Source organism: Clytia hemisphaerica, unplaced genomic scaffold, assembly GCF_902728285.1.
Source record: "Clytia hemisphaerica strain Z4C2 unplaced genomic scaffold, Clytia hemisphaerica genome assembly, whole genome shotgun sequence".
NCBI lineage: Eukaryota > Metazoa > Cnidaria > Hydrozoa > Leptothecata > Clytiidae > Clytia > Clytia hemisphaerica.
Genome location: NW_027103430.1, coordinates 789,544 through 807,984, shown reverse-complemented (window position 1 = coordinate 807,984; position 18,441 = coordinate 789,544). Strand labels below are relative to the sequence as shown.

At 36.6% G+C, this 18,441-nt stretch overlaps 2 protein-coding genes across 2 annotated transcripts; both read left to right on the top strand.

Annotated features, from left to right (window-relative positions):
* Positions 1-2,283: 2,283 nt before the first annotated feature.
* On the top strand, positions 2,284-6,051 carry LOC136798009 (peroxidasin-like). Its single transcript, XM_067054601.1, has 5 exons — positions 2,284-2,511; positions 2,822-2,974; positions 3,182-3,419; positions 3,674-3,888; positions 4,310-6,051. Exons 1-5 carry the CDS (start codon positions 2,448-2,450, stop codon positions 5,857-5,859), a joined length of 2,220 nt encoding a protein of 739 aa, XP_066910702.1. The 5' UTR covers positions 2,284-2,447; the 3' UTR covers positions 5,860-6,051.
* A 517-nt stretch (positions 6,052-6,568) lies between these two features.
* Positions 6,569-18,324, top strand: LOC136798008 (uncharacterized). Its single transcript, XM_067054600.1, has 3 exons — positions 6,569-6,904; positions 7,287-7,468; positions 18,029-18,324. Exons 1-3 carry the CDS (start codon positions 6,682-6,684, stop codon positions 18,293-18,295), a joined length of 672 nt encoding a protein of 223 aa, XP_066910701.1. The 5' UTR covers positions 6,569-6,681; the 3' UTR covers positions 18,296-18,324.
* The last annotated feature ends 117 nt before the right edge of the window (positions 18,325-18,441 follow it).

Below are 18,441 nucleotides of genomic sequence, written 5' to 3'. Positions count from 1 at the left end.
CATTACAAAACACGAATTTCCCAACAAAGAACTGGATGATATATGATAGAATTTCCACAAGGAAGTATGGCTGCTAGACACATGTGAAATGTTTATCAGTTTCTGCTGAAAATCTGAAAATCTACTTTTCTCGCCGTCAGGGATATAGCTAACAACTTCCAATGGAAACAAGTTTAATAAATTGTTTTTAAATTACAAACTGATGGTTTTAGTGTTTGCCATTAATCAGTGGAAAATAATTAAATACACGTAGACGACACTTTGAACTCGTTAAATTCTTTACAACAATTTTGTTTACTTCCTGTTTGAGATGGTATCCACCTTAGTACACAAAGTTAATTAGATCAAAAGTTCACCCAGTAATTAGGTTAATGGCATATCAAATCTATCAAAGATATCATTAAAGTTTCACCTCGTTGGAAAGATAATTTTATAATGAAAAGCGAAGATGAAAAGCTTTTTCGTCTTCACACTTTTTTTCTTTTTTGCGACATTGAATATCGCTGATTTTGATATCAATTCACATCTCTCCTATCTTCCTCCTACCAAGAAGTTATAAGACCGTTGAAAAAAATTCAAATACGTAAACAGCCTTCAACCAGCCTTAATATTTTTAATTACTTTCAAGAGTCGAGTCATTCGACCTTTTTTATTGGCTTATTCGGTATTTCTTGGAAGATGTCAGGACTGAGCTTAACAAATAGGTTTGACCAAACAATTTGTCTTGACATCACAGTGGACATCTCTCTCACGATTTTTTGAGCCTTTGGTTGTCACTCAAATCTTGCAACAAAAAAGCAAAAAAGTGTTTTAGCCTTCATGCTTGTAGATAAAAAGTTAGAATGTGGGTCACAACCGTCCGTTTGAAATTTCGAATCTGAAACTTTTGTAATTTTTGTATACAAGAAGCAACATTTTAAGTAGCCACAGTTCATTGTGTTTTTACGTCACAAAATTAATTAGGCACATCCTTTCGAAACTTGACTTTCCTGGATTGACTTAAACAACCCCTGTGAGAGATTCACAGACTCTTAAAGCCTTTGAGAGACTTTTTTTGTTATTTTCGAGGCTCCAAGATATGAAGAAGATAACAGTGTAGTATCTGTTCACTTTATCAATAAAACAATGTTGTATAGAAATAGAAATCCTTCAAGAAATTTTCCAGGGTCTGAAAAACCATGTTTGTGCTTAAGTGAGCCTTTCCAACAGGTTTAGAGTCAAATTCTATGTATATTGATTCCCTCGCAAAAGGAATTATGAAACAGCCCTGTTATAATGTAATTATGAAAGATAATTGTACACTTGGAAACAGGAATTTTGAAAACTTTCCTTCTTGCTTCATCAAAATGAAAATGAAACTGAAAAGCATTATTCATCATTTTCTTCTTTTGTTTTGTTTTCCTCTTTTTGACAGTATTTTCATTTCATCCATCGTTTAACTTTCTAAACTTGTGCTGATTATCCATTTGGCCACACTCTTAGCTTAGATTGATTACAATTACATCTCCGTTATGAAAACCCCGAGTTTTGATGTACACACCCCTTTCTCGGCCCCGGTGGAACTTCTTCCTACAGTAGGGATGAAAATTTCTATCAAGATTATCTCCAATTGAGGGAAAGAAAATCTATTGTTCTCAAGTCAAGAAATCATTGGGTGTCCCACTGGGTCTGTGACACAGGGGTGTGAGTAAGCCTGTGTGTTATCGCCAGTACAGCAACAGTATCAAATTTTTCTCTCAAAAAGTATATCGGCATTTTGAAGCCAAGTTTGTTTCATATTCAAATGAAGTACTTTATCTATAAAATGTTTGTTTCTTTGGTCCATCCAATACGATTGTTACTTGTACCATTTTCTGATTTGAAAAGCGGGAGATGAGAAGCAACAGACTTGAATTGGAAGCACAAAGTAAAACTGATACATCTTGGCCAAGCAATTCACTTACTTTAAGACCTCTGACTTATTCTGATTTTTAACAGATACTGCCAGGAAAACGCCTCAGGGGCTTGTGTTTTCCAAATACTTGTAACACTTTTTCGGTGATCAAACAGCTTGAGAGAAACTACGTGGATCATTTAGTTTCGCTATGGATGATTTACGTAATACGTGCGTTACGTTTGAAACGGAACTGGTATTGATAAACATTTCGATTTACACGTCTCCATCGTTATAGAAGGTGGTAATTAATTATCGTCGAAACGGAACTGATAATTTCAATGTGTTAATTGCTCATTAATGACCCGCTCTATTGCTATAAAGAATGGCCTCAACCCTACTCAATCTTCATTCATCTAAAAATTTTAATATTTGATACATTGAAACACTCAACTAATTTAACTAATCGATCCAAATATATTATGCTGTTCTGACTGTACTGACAGTATTAATTTGAATGTAATTTGGATTTCTTATACTTTTTGAGAAGTAATTTTTGTAAAACTTCGCAGAGATGCGAACGCTATTGATCTTTTTTAATTTAGTTTTGGCCGTTTTTTGTTATACTGAGCATTATGGTAAGTCACTTTATCAATTGACTGCCTTTTCAGCAATTTTTGTTGTTGTTGTTCTAAACTGTTGATTGTCTGTTAATTTTGTAATCAGCAGACCGCTATCAGTGAAGTGAAAAGGTGCTCGTTTATTTACTTTGCTCTACAATTTTACTTACACCACTACAGTAGTGCTTCACCCTAGATGAGTAGGTCCAGAAAACCCAAAACTCAAAAAAGAGATTGACTCTTTAATTAGATTCATCAGTTTTGTTTTCAATTTCATCTTGATTGGGGCTCGTCAAAAACTCGACAGATTACTTTTTTCACTTTTCAGGCCATTCATATTCGAACTGTATCAAACCACGGTATTGCCGATACTGTTCTTGGTACGACAGATTTTCGAGTTATCGAAGTATTGATGGCACATGTAATAATTTGAGGTACTTCACCTGGGGTGCCACCGATACACCGCTTCGACGCGCTTGCAGTAAGTCAACTTTCACTTCAAAATAGATATTCTCTTGATGAGTTCACCAGCATTAGGTTTATTTTGTTTCGTACCAATAATTTATTTATCTAAGTAGACTGGTAGTTTCTATTCTTAAAATTCAAATGAATCAGTCTTTTTGCTTTGTTGAAAATATATGCTGCTCTTCAAGTCAATCTTTTCAAAACGATATTTCTCCTTTCTTAGGAACACGGCAATATTCAGGAGCGGAGTACGCTGATAAATACAAATACGATGTACCTCGTGGCTACCCTGGTTTTGCACCAAAACTTCCACCGGCCAATCACGTTTCAGAAATGTTGTTTGACGTTAAGAAAGAGAACACAGGAAATAAACATTCCATTTCAACAATTTTCATGACTTTCGGACAGTTTTTGGACCACGACATCACGGACACACCCAGTGAAGGCTGTCACGCCCAAACGTAAGTCTCGTTTGATTCAGCAATCACTTCTTGTCCTTCCCAACCAATCTGACCTGTCTATATATGTAAAGTATCCACAAAATGGCCTTCTTTTGGTCTTCATTTTCCTCCGAAGTGACCTGTTCAGTGAAATTCGTAAATTTTCTTCTCCATTACTTGAATTCTTTATTTCAATTTTTTTATCAAATAATTTTCACAGTGATACACTTTTTGTCCACATGGCTATTCAATTCATCATCATATTCTTATCTTAGGTGTGATCAAGTTGCATCCTTCAAATATCCTTGTTTCTCTATCTTGTGGGACGAGAACAACTACTCCAAGTGCACTCCATTTGGAAGATCGCGCGCCATCTGTAGACGGAGAAAGGGAACACGACAACAGGTCAATATTTTGACCTCCTTCGTAGATGGCTCACAAATTTATGGCGCAAAGAAAGAACTTTTCCACGATTTACGTAAAAATGATGGTAAGTAAGAATTATTCTGAAGCTTTTTTACCTCTAAGTTACCCTTCGAAAAAGTAAAGTGTAAAATGACGAAATATTGCGCCAGCGAATACTTTTAAACGTCACCTTTTATATTACACAATCACGCAAAAAAAATACAAATCACGTTATCACGAGTTAAATTTTCTTTCTATCACGATAAAGTTAATCACGTTGGTTCCTCTGATCGCACGCAACCACGCACTTTAAAATCTTAAATCCTGCCATCATGAAAACCACTGGAAGGCCTCTATTAGTTTAATATTTTTGTATCTTTGAGGAACTCCAAAAACCATTATCTCAACAGTTAAACAATGTAGACTTGAATCTACATTTATACTACTTACGCCCTTCTAAAGTTGGAAACTGGTCATCACGTACTCCTTCTCTTCTTTCATTCTAGGATCAGGTCTCATGAAACTAAAGGACAACTTGATGGAATTAGATCCAAAAATCAAACATTGCCACACACATGGTGGATGTTCATTGGTGGGTGACCACAGAGGTGATGAAAACATCGCCCTTCATTCAATGCACACCTTATGGGTTCGCGAACATAATCGTATTGCGAAAGAACTCAAAGAGCTGAACCCTCACTGGGACGGAGAACGTGTGTTCCAGGAAGCACGAAAAATCAATACAGCTGTTCTCCAACATATTGTTTTTAAAGAATGGTTGCCAATGATCGTGCGACCTTTCCGATACAGAGGATACAGACCACGAGTCAATCCCAACATCATTAACTCATTTGCTACCGCAGCCTTCCGTTTCGGACACAGTTTGATTCCAAACTCCTTTGAACTGTTAGACAAAAACTTTGACCCCATCAACAAGCCAATCACACTTCAGCACGCCTTTTTCAACCGAAAACCAATCAATCAGTACGGTATCGAACCGACCATGTTTGGGTTGCTAGGTAACAAGTCTGAAGAAGTCGATACTGATTTTTCTTTCTCCATCGCACGTCGTTTGTTTGTCGCTCCCGGCAAAGAAGACCATGTGGACTTGATGGCGCGAAACATCCAACGAGGACGAGATCACGGCCTGCCAACGTACGGTAAATTCCGTCGCTGGTGTCGATTGAGGCCGATCCGTACCTGGGACCAACTCAAAAAACACATGCCTGCCAAAGCTGTTCACGCATTCAAAGAGTTGTACCCAACGCCCAGTGATATTGAACTTTTTCCTGCTGGGATGGCAGAGAATCACCGTGGCCGAAGAATTGTTGGTCCCACTTTCGAATGTATTATTCGACGTCAGTTTAATCGTCTACAAAAAGGTGATCGCTTCTATTATCGAGCCCGAGGTGTCTTCTCCAGAGCGCAACGTACGGCTATCTACAGAACTCGCTTATCCACTGTCCTCTGCAACAACCTCGAACGTGTAGTATCCGTACAGAGACATGCTTTCTATGTAGCTGGTTCACGAAATAAGCGAATCTCTTGCAACCGTATCCCTAAACTTGAATTATGGGCGTGGAAGGAAAAACCTAAACACAAAGGCAAGAGAGATGAAATCTCATCTGACACTGTCTCGAATAAGAAGGATGTTGCTTCTTCCGTGGAGATGGATATCGAAGAGGAGTTACGTCAGCTTCACGCCAAGAGGGAGGCCACCCCAACCACCCCTACAACCACGACAGTAGTAGGTAGCGAGAGGCAGAAGAGTGGTTTCATTACGGACGAGCCGTACAACATCGTAGATGAGGAAGAGGAAGCAATGATTGATAACATGGTCGGGTTGACTGACATCGGTAGTGAGGTGGCTGACCCTGAAGTCGACCTAGACTATGTAGACGGGGCGGAACACCCTACAACCACCCCTACAACTGGAGATGGAAACTCAATTGATGAATTTGAGGTGGAAGGAGAGATCCCAGAGGACGATTTGGCAGGATTAGACGAAGAGGGGTTTGAAACTGAGACTCATGCTAAAAAGGACGAGCTCTGGTGAACAGCTATCGCATCAATTTGAAAAACTAGTTCTTGGCAATTTCTGTAAACATAACCTTCTTTTTGTCAAATATACTCAATTTTTATTCTACTTGTAATTTAATTTATTCCTTATTTGTAATTTTTCATATTTCCTCTGTAATCCGCCGAGTTTTACTTGTAGAAATATTTTTAAAAAACAATTTTCTCATATTTCTCATATCTTAAACTACCATCCTACTAGAAAGAAGGCGGGATTTTGAGCGATAAGGGGTATATCCTAAGGTAAAGTAAGAGATTACGGATATCTCATCAGTGTACCCCAAATTCTAACGCTTTTTGTATTTCCTTTTTGTCGCCAATGTTTCTGTAAAAGATTCCAAAACGTTTTTCTCGCATTTACCATCCTTTCACGTGGTCGATAGCATTGTCTACTACCTACGCACACTTATACTATTTTAGTCTGAAAATCAAGAGGGACAATTTCAATTTCACAATATTTGGTCGTCACAGCATTTTTAGATTTTATCATTTTGTTTACTTCGTGCAAGTGGTTTAAGTAACATAAACAAAGCCTGCTCATATTTCAAAATTACATAATTTTAGCCTTGTGGGCCTTACAATAGAGTGCAGAAAACATCATTTAATCCCTTTTAAGGGAAAATTCGCACTCTATCGTCTTGCTATGGGATCACTTTTTAATGGCTGAATATATTTTGTGTGCAGGAAAATATGTATTAAACACAGCCAATATATATTAATTCGGATTTTAGGAGGTCGACAGTGAGAAAATCAGAGATTTATCAACTTTCTCGTTGTTGTTACCGATCTTCTTTTTTCAAAAATGAACGGGAAGATCATCTCATTGTCTATCCTTTGTTGTTTTGTTGTGATTGCAGTCAACGGGGGCCCAATATGGCCCAAAAGGTTCCAAGTAGATTTCCACGAGGTCTTGTACAAGACATCAGAGACGATTTACCAATGCAAAGGAAGGTGGTATTACGATTTGACCAATCAACGCGTTCGCTTCGATCATTATCAAGGACAGATGGATAACTTTTGTCAAGGTATAAGTACTCACTAGTTGGATAATTTCTTGATTTCTGCTCAAAAAGTTTTTCTTATTTATAAGCTTTCTGTATTACAGGTCTCCAAACCAAACTAGGTAATTTATTCGTACAAGGTATATCATTTACTGGGTCTTATTTATACATACAGAAATTTACATCTCTTCTTCTCCGGTTGGTATATTTTCCTACTATCTCGTGAAATTTTAAAAACAAGAGTTTATTGAACTCAATAATAATGTACTATCATCTTGTTCGTGTAGTTTTGTATTAATTTTCCATCTTCATAATTTAATAGCATATATAATATAATAGTCAATACTTTATCCCTTGTAGGTCTTGTTGAATTCACTGATTATTGAGTTTTCTTCTTTACCTAAAGGTCAAAACTTGAGCGTTTCCGATCCGACGGCCGATTGTCATTTATTGTTCGCTCCGGACACATCCATGTTCGTCCATTATCCGAACCAGAAGACATGCTGTCGGTTGTGCTTACCTGGTATTGGGTGTTCTCCCCTCAGGTTCGATTGGATCGCCAACGCAACGATGCAGGGCACAGAGGAGGTAAGCCGTGTTGATTATTCATAAAAAGTTTTATTCGTGAAGTAATGTTTTAAATGGGACCGGGTGATTTCTACTATTTTTGAACATAAACAATGAAAATAGTAACAAATGCCTGATCTATTAAGGTGCTTAAGAAGGTGCTTTTGGTATTCCTCAACTATCCTCACTTTTCTCGATCTGTCGAATATTTTACATCTTCCGAGCAGCAAACCTCCATTTACTTGATACTTTGTAAACCTTACTGTATTCCCTTGACAGCCCGACATAGTCTTCTCGAGTGACTTAGGGCAAGTCTCTATGGCGCGCCAAAAGGCTTTTTAATACCAACTTTTTTTTTTGATACCAACTTTTTTTTTTTGGTACCAAGTTTTTTTTTTGGTACCAACTTTTTTTTTTTCATATCAACATTTTTTTTTGGTACTAACTTTTTTTTTTTGATACCAACTTTTTTTTTTTTTTGGTACCAACTTTTTTTTTTGATACCAACTTTTTTTTTTGATACCAACTTTTTTTTTGATACCAACTTTTTTTTTTGATACTAACTTTTTTTTAAACCAACTTTTTTTTTTTTGATACGAACTTTTTTTTTTATATATACCAACTTTTTTTTTTTACCAACTTTTTTTTTGATATCAATGTTTTGTACAATACCAAATTTTGCCTCGATGTTTAATTGTTCAAGTGTAGAAGGGCCCTTAAATTTTTTTCCGGGGAAATAAAGTAGGGCGAAACCTGATAACTGGAATAAGTACCGAGTTTATGTATCGGAGGATATCGAGGGCGACGGTAAGTGAAATCGATACAAAACAAAGTCGATAGTTGATGTACGGCTCTATATCGCCTTTGCTCACCTAAACAGACGACGGTATCTTGGTGTTTTTACCGTCGTCGAGCAAATTGGACGGTGATTTTGGTTCTATGTCAGCTTTGCTTTATACCGTCCCCCTCGATTTATCTCGAATACATAAACTCGGTAGTTAAGGCAAGACACGGGAGAAGATAGACTAGGTATTAGTCGGTTTTTATAAAATATAGCTAGGAAGATAACCACGGATCGAAAGTCGTTAAATTTTCTTCCTTCGCCCGTACTCTCCTCCCATGCCACCCCTTTAAATAAATCTTGGGAATTTCTCAATCTTCTTTTAAAAATTTACAGGCTAGTTTACTAGTCTAGGGACTGTAGGGAGAACTAGGAAGAAAGGAGGAACCACGCTCGATTTGAAAGCAGCGAGCGTGGATTTTTGCGCATGCGCAATTTATATTATGATGAAATCTACATTTGAGAAATTACCACCTTTGAAAAAGAAGTACAGAGACTATAAAAATTTTGACTCAGTTTTATTTCTTAACGAGCTAAATTGTCAACTTAAAAATAGAAATATTGTTGATTATAGTGTATTTGATAAGATTTTTGTTACATTATTAGATGAGCATGCACCTCAAAAAACAAAGTTTGTCCGCGCTAATAATAAGCAACATGTAACTAAGGATCTCAGGAAAGCTATTATGCTCCGTTCCCAACTTAAACGCACTGCTAATAAAACAAAGAATCCTGAGGATGTTGCTCGTTATAATCGTCAGAGAAACTTTGTTGTTAATAAAAATAGGAAAGCTAAGAAATCTTTCTTCCTCAAAAATGACCCAAAACAATCTCCCAAGGGATTTTGGGACACCTTTAAACCTTTGTTCTCAAATAAGGTCAATATTGCGGGGGAAAGAATTCAGCTCGTTGAAAATGGAAGTATTTTATCTAATGACTTGGATATTGCTGAAACTTTCAACGATCATTACAATACTGTTACTGACAGATTGGACGTTCCAAGTTGGAACAATGTTAGGTGAAGGCTCTGATAGTGTCAATTCCGCCATAAATAAATTTGCTGATCATCCAAGTGTAATCAAAATTCTTGAAAAAAGGCGTGATGTTGATAAATTTGAGCTCTCACCTGTGACAAATTCAGATATGCTTAAAGCCTTAAATCATCTGAATGAATCCAAGTCAGTCAGTGGTAGCATTCCTACTAAAATCATAAAGTTAGCCAAATTTGTTTGTGCTCCAACTTTGACATCATGCTTCAATAACTCTCTTCAATCTCAAAACTTTCCTGACAGCTTGAAGCTTGCTGATATAATTCCAGTCCATAAGAAAAACAGCAAACATGACAAGGATAATTACAGGCCCGTCAGTCTCCTCCCATCTCTGGCTAAAATCTTTGAAAAACTTATTTCAAATCAACTCAGCACCTTCTTTGAATCATTTTTCTCTAACGGACTCTGTGGTTTTCGTAAACAGTATAGCACGCAGAGTGCTTTACTAAATATGTTACGAAAATGGCAGAATTCACTGTCCAAATCAAAAAAGATTGGAGCAATTCTGATGGATCTGTCTAAAGCCTTTGACTGTTTGCCTCATGATCTTCTGATCGCAAAACTTTATGCATATGGATTGGATTGTAGAAGCCTAGCTTTTATGCAAAGTTATTTAAAAAACAGAAAGCATAGGGTCAGAGTTGGTTCATCGTTCAGTAATTGGCTACCTTTGCTATTTGGTGTGCCTCAGGGATCTATTTTAGGACCTATTCTTTTCAATGTTTTTATCAATGATTTGTTTTTCTTTGTTAATGAAGACGACCTCTGTAACTTCGCTGATGACGATACTCTGCACAAAAGTGCTTCGTCTCTAGATGAGGCCCTCGAAGCTTTAATTCTAGACCTAGAAATCATTCTAGCTTGGTTTAAACACAACTCCCTTGTTGCAAATCCAGAGAAGTTTCAGGTGTTGTTTCCAGGCACAAAGAATTCAAATATAGTTTTCAATGTTGGAAATATTACGTTAGAGTCTTCCGAGAGCGTGAAACTGCTTGGAGTAACTATCGACAGTGGCCTCACTTTTTATAATCACGTACAGGACATCTGCAAAAAAGCTGCACAGAAGACCAAAACTATTTTTAGAATTAGAGCATATTTAAACCAAGAGCAAGCAGATTTATTATTTAATAGTTTTATTTTATCTGCTTTTAGATATTGTCCTCTCATCTGGATGTTTTGTAGTAAATTGGCTCACAACCTTCTTAACGAAACTCATTGTAGGGCCCTCAAGGCTAAGCAAAATTCTATCAATCTTAACTATGATGAACTTTTGAAGAAAGCTAAATGTGAGTCAATCCATGCTAAAAATCTCCAGTTTATGCTTGTGGAAGTTTATAAAAGCGTCAATAAAATCGGCAATAAATTAGGCTTGGACCAATTTGAATTCATCCAAAGTCATTTAGATACGGATGAAGATGTAAATGAAAACGGGGACGACAATTCCAACGAACGTCCTCGTCTTCGAAGAGGCGCTCAAATTAGACTTCCACTTCCCAGGAACACAGTTTGCTTGAATTCCTTTAATTTCCGAGCTGGCCAAGCTTGGAATAGACTACCGTTAGAATTCAAAACTATTGAATCTTTGGCTGAATTTAAAAGAAAAATTATCAAGGCCAAAATCTATTGTTCATGCAAACTCTGTTCTATATTCTAGTATTTTTAAATTTTAAAATATTATTTACTATATAGTAAATATTCGAATGTCATGTTGTTAATTAGTACTTGTAACTATTTTTTATTACCAACGTTAAATAAAGAACAAATAAAAAAAAATAAAATAAATAATTATTAAAGCCCCATCTACATCATACAAAAGAAAATAGGAGTAAACGAGACAATAATGTTGATGTTATTATAAAATGTATTACGCCAGTACTACGTCGGTATTACGTCGATATAATGTCGGTATTATAAAAATAAATTGGCATTGTAAAAAAAGTTGCTATCAAAAATAAAAAAAGTTGGTATAAAAAAAAAGTTGGTATCAAAAAAAAAAAGTTGGTATTAAAAAAAAAAGTTGTTATTGCCGACCCAAAAAAATATCAGCGTTTTGATTGGTCGAGAGCATCGAGATATTTGCGATATTTCATATTTCTTTAGTCTGGAAATATGACCGCGTTGACTTTTGGGGGACTGGGTAAGCGGCGGGAGAAAAATCAAAACAAAACAGCCGAAAAGAACTGACTTTCGGAGAAACTGACTTGGGAATCAAAGAGAAAAACGCAACAAAATATGTTCAGATTAACTTTTACTTTGGAGTTCTTCCATAAAAGACACTAAAATCAAATCTGATGAACTAAGAAATTATAAAACTACTTGACACCACCCAAATATTTTCAACTTTTGGCAAATTTGTCCGTGTGTGTGGTAACCAACCAGTTTTTTATCAATGCATACAAAAAAACTTGAGATTCTTGAATGTTGGCCAATAAAATTTCTCATAACATAACAAGGGAAGTGTAATGTCTTGTATTAAACCAAATGACGAGTGATTTTTATAAAAGTTCTCTCCTAATTCTCGTTCTCGACAACAACGTACGTCCTTGACTTTTTGAAAGCATCCAACGAGGACCTTTTTTTAAATATCTGTTTCCCAGACATAGCTTTCCTGGAAAATTTGATCTGTTGGCCGAATATTTCAAAAATCTTATTCCTAGAAATGAAGATCTGTTTCTCCGCAAAACCTAGATTTTTAATCTCAAAGTATCTTTCCTAGAAAATTTGATCTGTTTCCACAATTTTCAGAATAAAAATTTTGATCTGTTTTCCCAAATAGGATATCTGTTCCCCTCTCCTGGAAATTTTCATCTGTTTCCCTTTCTTTTTGTTATTGATATCTGTTTCCCCCATAAAGTTCAATCTGTTTCCAATGCAATATCATCTTTTTTTGGAAACAGATATCTGTTTCCCAATTTATTATGTCACCTCCTAGAAATATTGATCTGTTTCTCTCTGATGACGTCATCAGCTGGAGCGGGGAAACAGATAGTTTTAAGGAAAAGGTCTCTCCTAGAAAATCGGATCTGTTTCCCCATTTTTCAAAAAAAGCTCTCTCCTGGAAAGGGGAAACAGATATTTCGGGGAAATGGGCTCGTTGGCTGCTTCTGACTTTTCAACTCAACAATCATTACATCTTCCTTCTGAAATTCGAAACATTTAGAGCTTGACGATAATCAAGAAAGTATCCAAACTGTTTTGCTGTTGAAAAAATGTTGTTCTTTAACCATTATTACAAGCATACATTTCCATCGTGGGACTCCTTTCCTCTGCTATTCTTTCCCATGGCCATATGTCATCGAAACAAAAAAATAGAAAAAGACTGAATGTTATCAATCCAATGATGGAGGGTTTCTTCTCCATCGAAACAATAATGTACATCATCTGCACTTTTAATTATCAATCTAGAAACTTTCAACATCTCTGAAAAATCTGCAACTCTTCAAAACAAAACTTCTGGATCGAAAATGATCGAAAAGTTTTGTTTTTGTGTGAATATTTTCAGCGGGAAGTTATCGAATGTTTTTGTTCGAATGTAACGTTCGAATTAGATTTTCGAATAAAAACATTCGAAACTACACAGAAGCAGGAGAAGGTGGAAGTAAGTTTTGAAGGCATACAGGAAAACTGGGAGCCGGGAGGCGGGAGGCTGAACCGGGAGCCGGGAGTCGGGAGGCTGAAATCGAAAGTGGGAGGCGGGAGGCTGAACCGGGAGCCGGGAGTCGGGAGGCTGAAATCGAAAGTGGGAGGCGGGAGGCTGAAAACGAAAGTGGGAGGCGGGAGGCTAAAATCGAAAGTGGGAGGCGGGAGGATGAAAACGAAAGTGGGAGGCGGGAGGCTAAAATCGAAAGTGGGAGGCGGGAGGCTGAAAACAAAAGTGGGAGGCGGGAGGCTGAAAACAAAAGTGAGAGGCTCATTTATGAGGCCACGCATAAACGTTTTTGGTCAAGGGATAGGTAACGAAGAGCTAAGAAAAATCAGATCATTTATTTTTTATAAACACACACAATCCATCAAAAAAACTATTTCAAATAGTATGTTTATTGAAACCAAGTGTTTTCCTAGGAAGCGTTTCTCTTTATAAAAATAACCCTTTGTTTCGAAACTGCTGATGCAAGATTTAATTACAAAAAAATATAACATGATAGTTTTCGAGTGTTATATATATTTAGTGCAATCGGCTCTTGCATGTTGGAAATAATCTAAAATCATTTCTTTAAGAAGTCAATACCTTGACAGGGTAAAATTATACAAGTCATGGTAAAATAAAGGTTTGATTATAATCATTGTTCACTTCGTTAACTTATCACCTGCGTGGCCGAGTGGATAAGTCGATGAAACGGCAACTCATCTGTAAAGATTATAGAGAGTTCTCACCCTATACGGTGCGACGAAAATTGTGTTATTTTGTCTGTTTTGTCAACATTGATCAAACTTTTTCTGGTTTTATGAGCTCTTGTTGATATTTTTGAAACTTTCTGTTAAAATTTTAAGAAACAAAAATTGGGGGGAGGGGGCAGTCAGGCAAATTGACCGACGCCGCGACGGGTATCTGCGACGGTTAAGGGTATGTTTTCCAATTTATCAGAAATGCACTGTAAGGGTGGAAATTTCAGCAAATCTATGGGAAAAATTATTGCTCAAAAAATCTTGATTGCTCGAAAATCTTGATTTTTTTGCTCTAAAAGAGTTTAAAATTTGAAAAAATGCATTGTAAGGGTATGAATTTTTTTCTGCACTGTAAGGGTGCGATTCTAAAAGCCAATTTTTTTGCCACACATACTGTCAATTGGTAAACCCCCATCCCCCGGGAGTGTCACCTCAGCTCAATGCAGTTTGATTCAAGTACAGTATTTTAAAATGGATCAGGTTGGTTAGCGGGTGGAGAGTCAAGAGTCAAGAGTTATGACTTTCCCTTCTCTTGAAAATCCAAAACTTTCAACTAAAAAAAATGCAAAAAAATCAGCTTTCGTCTTTTTTTATTATATCTTATAAACACTTTTTTCAGAACCACAAGTGAAAAGAAAAGCAAAACTGACTGAATATGCTGCAAAAAAAGTGATAGACAGGTCTAGAAAATGATTGACAGGCCCGGGTTAGATATTTCCGTGAGCAATCTCGTTATATTTATAAATAAACCAGCTGTGCTGGAAGGTCAGCCCGAAATTATAAGAAAGATTAGAAGATAAGAAGATTGAAATAATTAATTCAAGGAAAACTAGTTGTCCCGTATTTTCCAAGGAAAATTAGTTATCGCGTATTTTCCAAGGAAAACTAGTTATCGCATATTTTCCAAGGAAGATCACTAGACCGTATTTTCCAAGGAAAATCACTGGTCCGTATTTTCTGAGGAAAATTAGTTATCGCGTATTATCAAAGGAAAATTAGTTATCGCGTGTTATCCAAGGAAAATTAGTTATCGCGTGTTATCCAAGGAAAATTAGTTATTGCGTATTATCCAAGGAAAATTAGTTATTGCGTATTATCCAAGGAAAATTAGTTGTTGCGTATTATCCAAGGAAAATTAGTTATCACGTATTATCCAAGGAAAATTAGTTATTGCGTATTTTCCAAGGAAGATCACTAGACCGTATTTTCCAAGGAAAATCACTGGTCCGTATTTTCTGAGGAAAATTAGTTCTTGCGTATTTTCCAAGGAAAATATTATATAATTTTTCCTTTGTTCCGTTCTTTCCAAGGAAAATCAATTTTCACGCATTTTTCAAGGAAAATTAATCATTACATACTTTCCAAGGAAAGTCAATCCGACAAAAAGTGTCAAAAGAATATTTGTTTCAGAAAAAACGTTATTAGCCTGTCTGACTAGCCAATCAATTTTTAACACTTCAAAGCAGGCGGAGGACCTTGTCCGTCTAGTACAGACTTTTAAACTAAATTTAGGAAAAAGTCTCTCAAAGGGTCCCAAAATCATCAAAATTTTGTCTCTCAAAGGGGCGATTTTCGATTTTTGCTTTGGACATACCTGTCACCTCGCAAACCTATAGTACCTAGTACTGTTTGACATTCTGTTTTTATCTTTTTGAAGGCGTTTTCAAGCTCAGAAAATTATGGTCTGTACCTCAAGACTTGAGGACCGTTATAAAGCCAAGGAGTGCTTGAAAAATCAATGTTTTTGATTAGGTCTGAAATATTTTTGATCCCTGTGGATAGATGCGTTTAGAAAGGAAAAAAAATACACATGGGGGAATCGAACCCTGGACCATCTGGCTTTGAAAGTGTTGCTCTACCGACTGAGCTAAAAAGACGAATATGTGATGTGAAAGCAAATGTTTTTATATTACCATAAAAAGTAATAAAAAATGACGTAATGTAATTGCGTAAAACATTTTCATTGGCGCATACAAAACAATAGGCAGGATTTTCATTGTTATTTTGTCGATACTGGCGTAATCATTTGAGAGCAGGTGTATTCCGATCAGAATAACAACTAATACTTGCTTAGCGCTAGCCATTAGCGATGCTAGGTTCTAGAAATCCGTTCGGGAATGTTTTGGCGAAAACATAAATCGGGGAAACAATTTTTTTGAACGGAAACGGATGATGGAAAGAGCCGATTTGAAAGCTCAGCGGGCTGACCAAAAAGTAATATACTTGTGGAAAGCCCAATTATTCTACTTTTTCGAATGCTGTGTCATGGAATTTTTTAAACAATTAAATAGAACGGAGTTTCCTCTGATGTAAACATCCTATCCTGAAAATTGACATTGAGTGTAGAAAAAAAGACAAATGAAAGTATTTTCCTTTTTAATTCATATTTCCAATAATTAAAGACTAACTTGAAAACACCAAGAGTGAAATGTAGCTAAATGCTTAGAACGCCTTGCGACTTAGAATTTTTTTTCAAAACTGAAAATTTGACCCCGGCTCGAACTACTACCAAAGTTTCTTGTCACTGATTCTGAGTCCGGCACCTAGCAATGTACCATCGAGCCGATACAAGTCTATGCAATTTAAAAATCCTAATAAAAAACACTACTGCATATACGGGTGAACTGACCTCATGGGCTAGGCTAACTGTTTAGATCAATTACATACTCCAGGCTCTGTAAGGTTCCTTATTATAATTGGAAAAGCGTATACTAACAAACGATACAGAACTCGTGAGAGTGCTTTTTAAACCGTTGTCTTTGTTTATCTTCACAAGATTTTCTTTATCTTTGCAACTTAGTTCTCGCTTTCGGCCTTTCGTCTATTCGTTTTCCGCCTCCCACTTTCAATTTCCGCCTCCCACTTTCAATTTCCGCCTCCCGCCTCCCACTTTCGTTTTCAGCCTCCCACCTCCCACTTTCGTTTTCAGCCTCCCGCCTCCCACTTTCAATTTCAGCCTCCCGCCTCCCACTTTCGTTTTCAGCCTCCCGCCTCCCACTTTCGTTTTCAGCCTCCCGCCTCCCGCCTCCCACCTCCCACTTTCGTTTTCAGCCTCCCGCCTTCGTTTTCAGCCTCCCGCCTCCCACTTTCGATTTCAGCCTCCCGACTCCCGGCTCCCAGTTTTCCTGTATGCCGTTTTGAAACAAAAAGAGGACAATTTTTTTGAGTCGACAATAAATTAGTTATCACATGACTTCTCGTGCAATACTCGATATTTTACTCGTTCCGAGATTTTACCGATATTTTTCCTCGCCTAAAGGCTCGGGAAAATATTACGGAAAAATCTCGGAACTCGTAAAATATTTCTCGTATTGCACTCGAAATCATGCGATAACTAGTACGTATCAAGAAAAAAAAGTTGGTATCAAAAAAAAAGGTTGGTACCAAAAAAAAAAAAGTTGGTATCAAAAAAAAAAAGTTGGTATTAAAAAGCCTTTTGGCGCGCCATAAGTCTCAAAAACCTAACAGTTTACCTTAAAGTTTTCGCTACCAATAGCAGTCAGATTCAGAGATCCACTTAGGGCTCTAGAGTACCTCTATACCTTAAGGTTTCAGGACCCGGTGTTACGTAATTAAATATTAACCCAAAAATTAATTATTAAAGAAATTGTAATCATGACGTTATAATTTGATCGAATTTGGTGACGTCATGAACCGTATAATCGCTATAATATAAAAAGTAGATGTCAAATCTATCCCAAATTTGAACCAAAGATGCATCTAACTGAAATGTAACTTTTTGAAAAAAAAATTTTGGAAAAGTTTGATGACGTCAGCAAAAAATTGCATTTTTCGATTTTTTGCATTTTTTGCTGACGTCATCAAACTCTTCAAAAAATTTTTCATTGAAAAGTTCGGCACCATTAAGATGCGTCTTTGGTCCAAATTTGACAAAGATTCGACATGTACTTATAGAGTTAGAGCTAATTTACGATTTATGACGTCACAATTCACACTTTCTTTAATAATTAATTTTTAGGTTAATATTTAGTTACGTAACACCGGGTCCTGAAAATTTAAGGTATTCTAAAAATCCATAAGTGAATCCCTGAGAATGGGTGCTATTGGTCACGGATTCGGGATTTGTGATTTTTAAAAATGTAGACACGCCCTAACTCACCCGAGTTTTGATTCAGGTTTGACCATTGCTGAGTTCGCAACAAAATCATCAAAGATTCTGAGGCAGTTTTGCGTAAATTATGCAGTCAATAAGAATGCGATCCAATATGCTATGCCTTGGTATTTTTAAACTCTGCTGCTTGATAAAATACTTTCATAGTGAAAACCATCCTCATTGTTTTTCAGGTCGAAGGGAAAGAATGTAAAAAGTATTACGAAGAAGGAGCTGTCGCACATGATTACTGGTTCGAAACGATCGATAAAAAGCCATGCCGCTACTTCGAACAAATTCCAAAACAAAATCCCTTCATCTTTCATAACCTGACGTTTTTCCCGGACACATATTCTGAAGACGTGTTAGACGATTCCATATTCATGGTTCCGGAATATTGTCATAGAGATTGCCCGCACCCTTATCCACCACCTCATCGAAGATCTAATGCAGTGCCCTAATGCGAGAGAATAAGAAACTATTTAGATCTTGTTTTTCACTGATGTTTATCACTACTTATTTTTCGGTTACTATAACGATGCAATTCGAAAAGAAACAGACAAGCCAATCACAAGATATAGCGGCCAAAATTTAGTCGGCCTTAAGT

Bases quoted from the DNA above. Each gene is read 5' to 3' on its own strand.
- LOC136798009 (XM_067054601.1), top strand. From the start codon at position 2,448: ATGCGAACGCTATTGATCTTTTTTAATTTAGTTTTGGCCGTTTTTTGT. The intron at 3,420-3,673 runs GTAAGTCTCGTT...TTCTTATCTTAG, and splicing joins GAAGGCTGTCACGCCCAAAC to GTGTGATCAAGTTGCATCCT. The intron at 3,889-4,309 runs GTAAGTAAGAAT...CTTTCATTCTAG, and splicing joins CGATTTACGTAAAAATGATG to GATCAGGTCTCATGAAACTA.
- LOC136798008 (XM_067054600.1), top strand. From the start codon at position 6,682: ATGAACGGGAAGATCATCTCATTGTCTATCCTTTGTTGTTTTGTTGTG. The intron at 6,905-7,286 runs GTATAAGTACTC...CTTTACCTAAAG, and splicing joins GATGGATAACTTTTGTCAAG to GTCAAAACTTGAGCGTTTCC. The intron at 7,469-18,028 runs GTAAGCCGTGTT...ATTGTTTTTCAG, and splicing joins CGATGCAGGGCACAGAGGAG to GTCGAAGGGAAAGAATGTAA.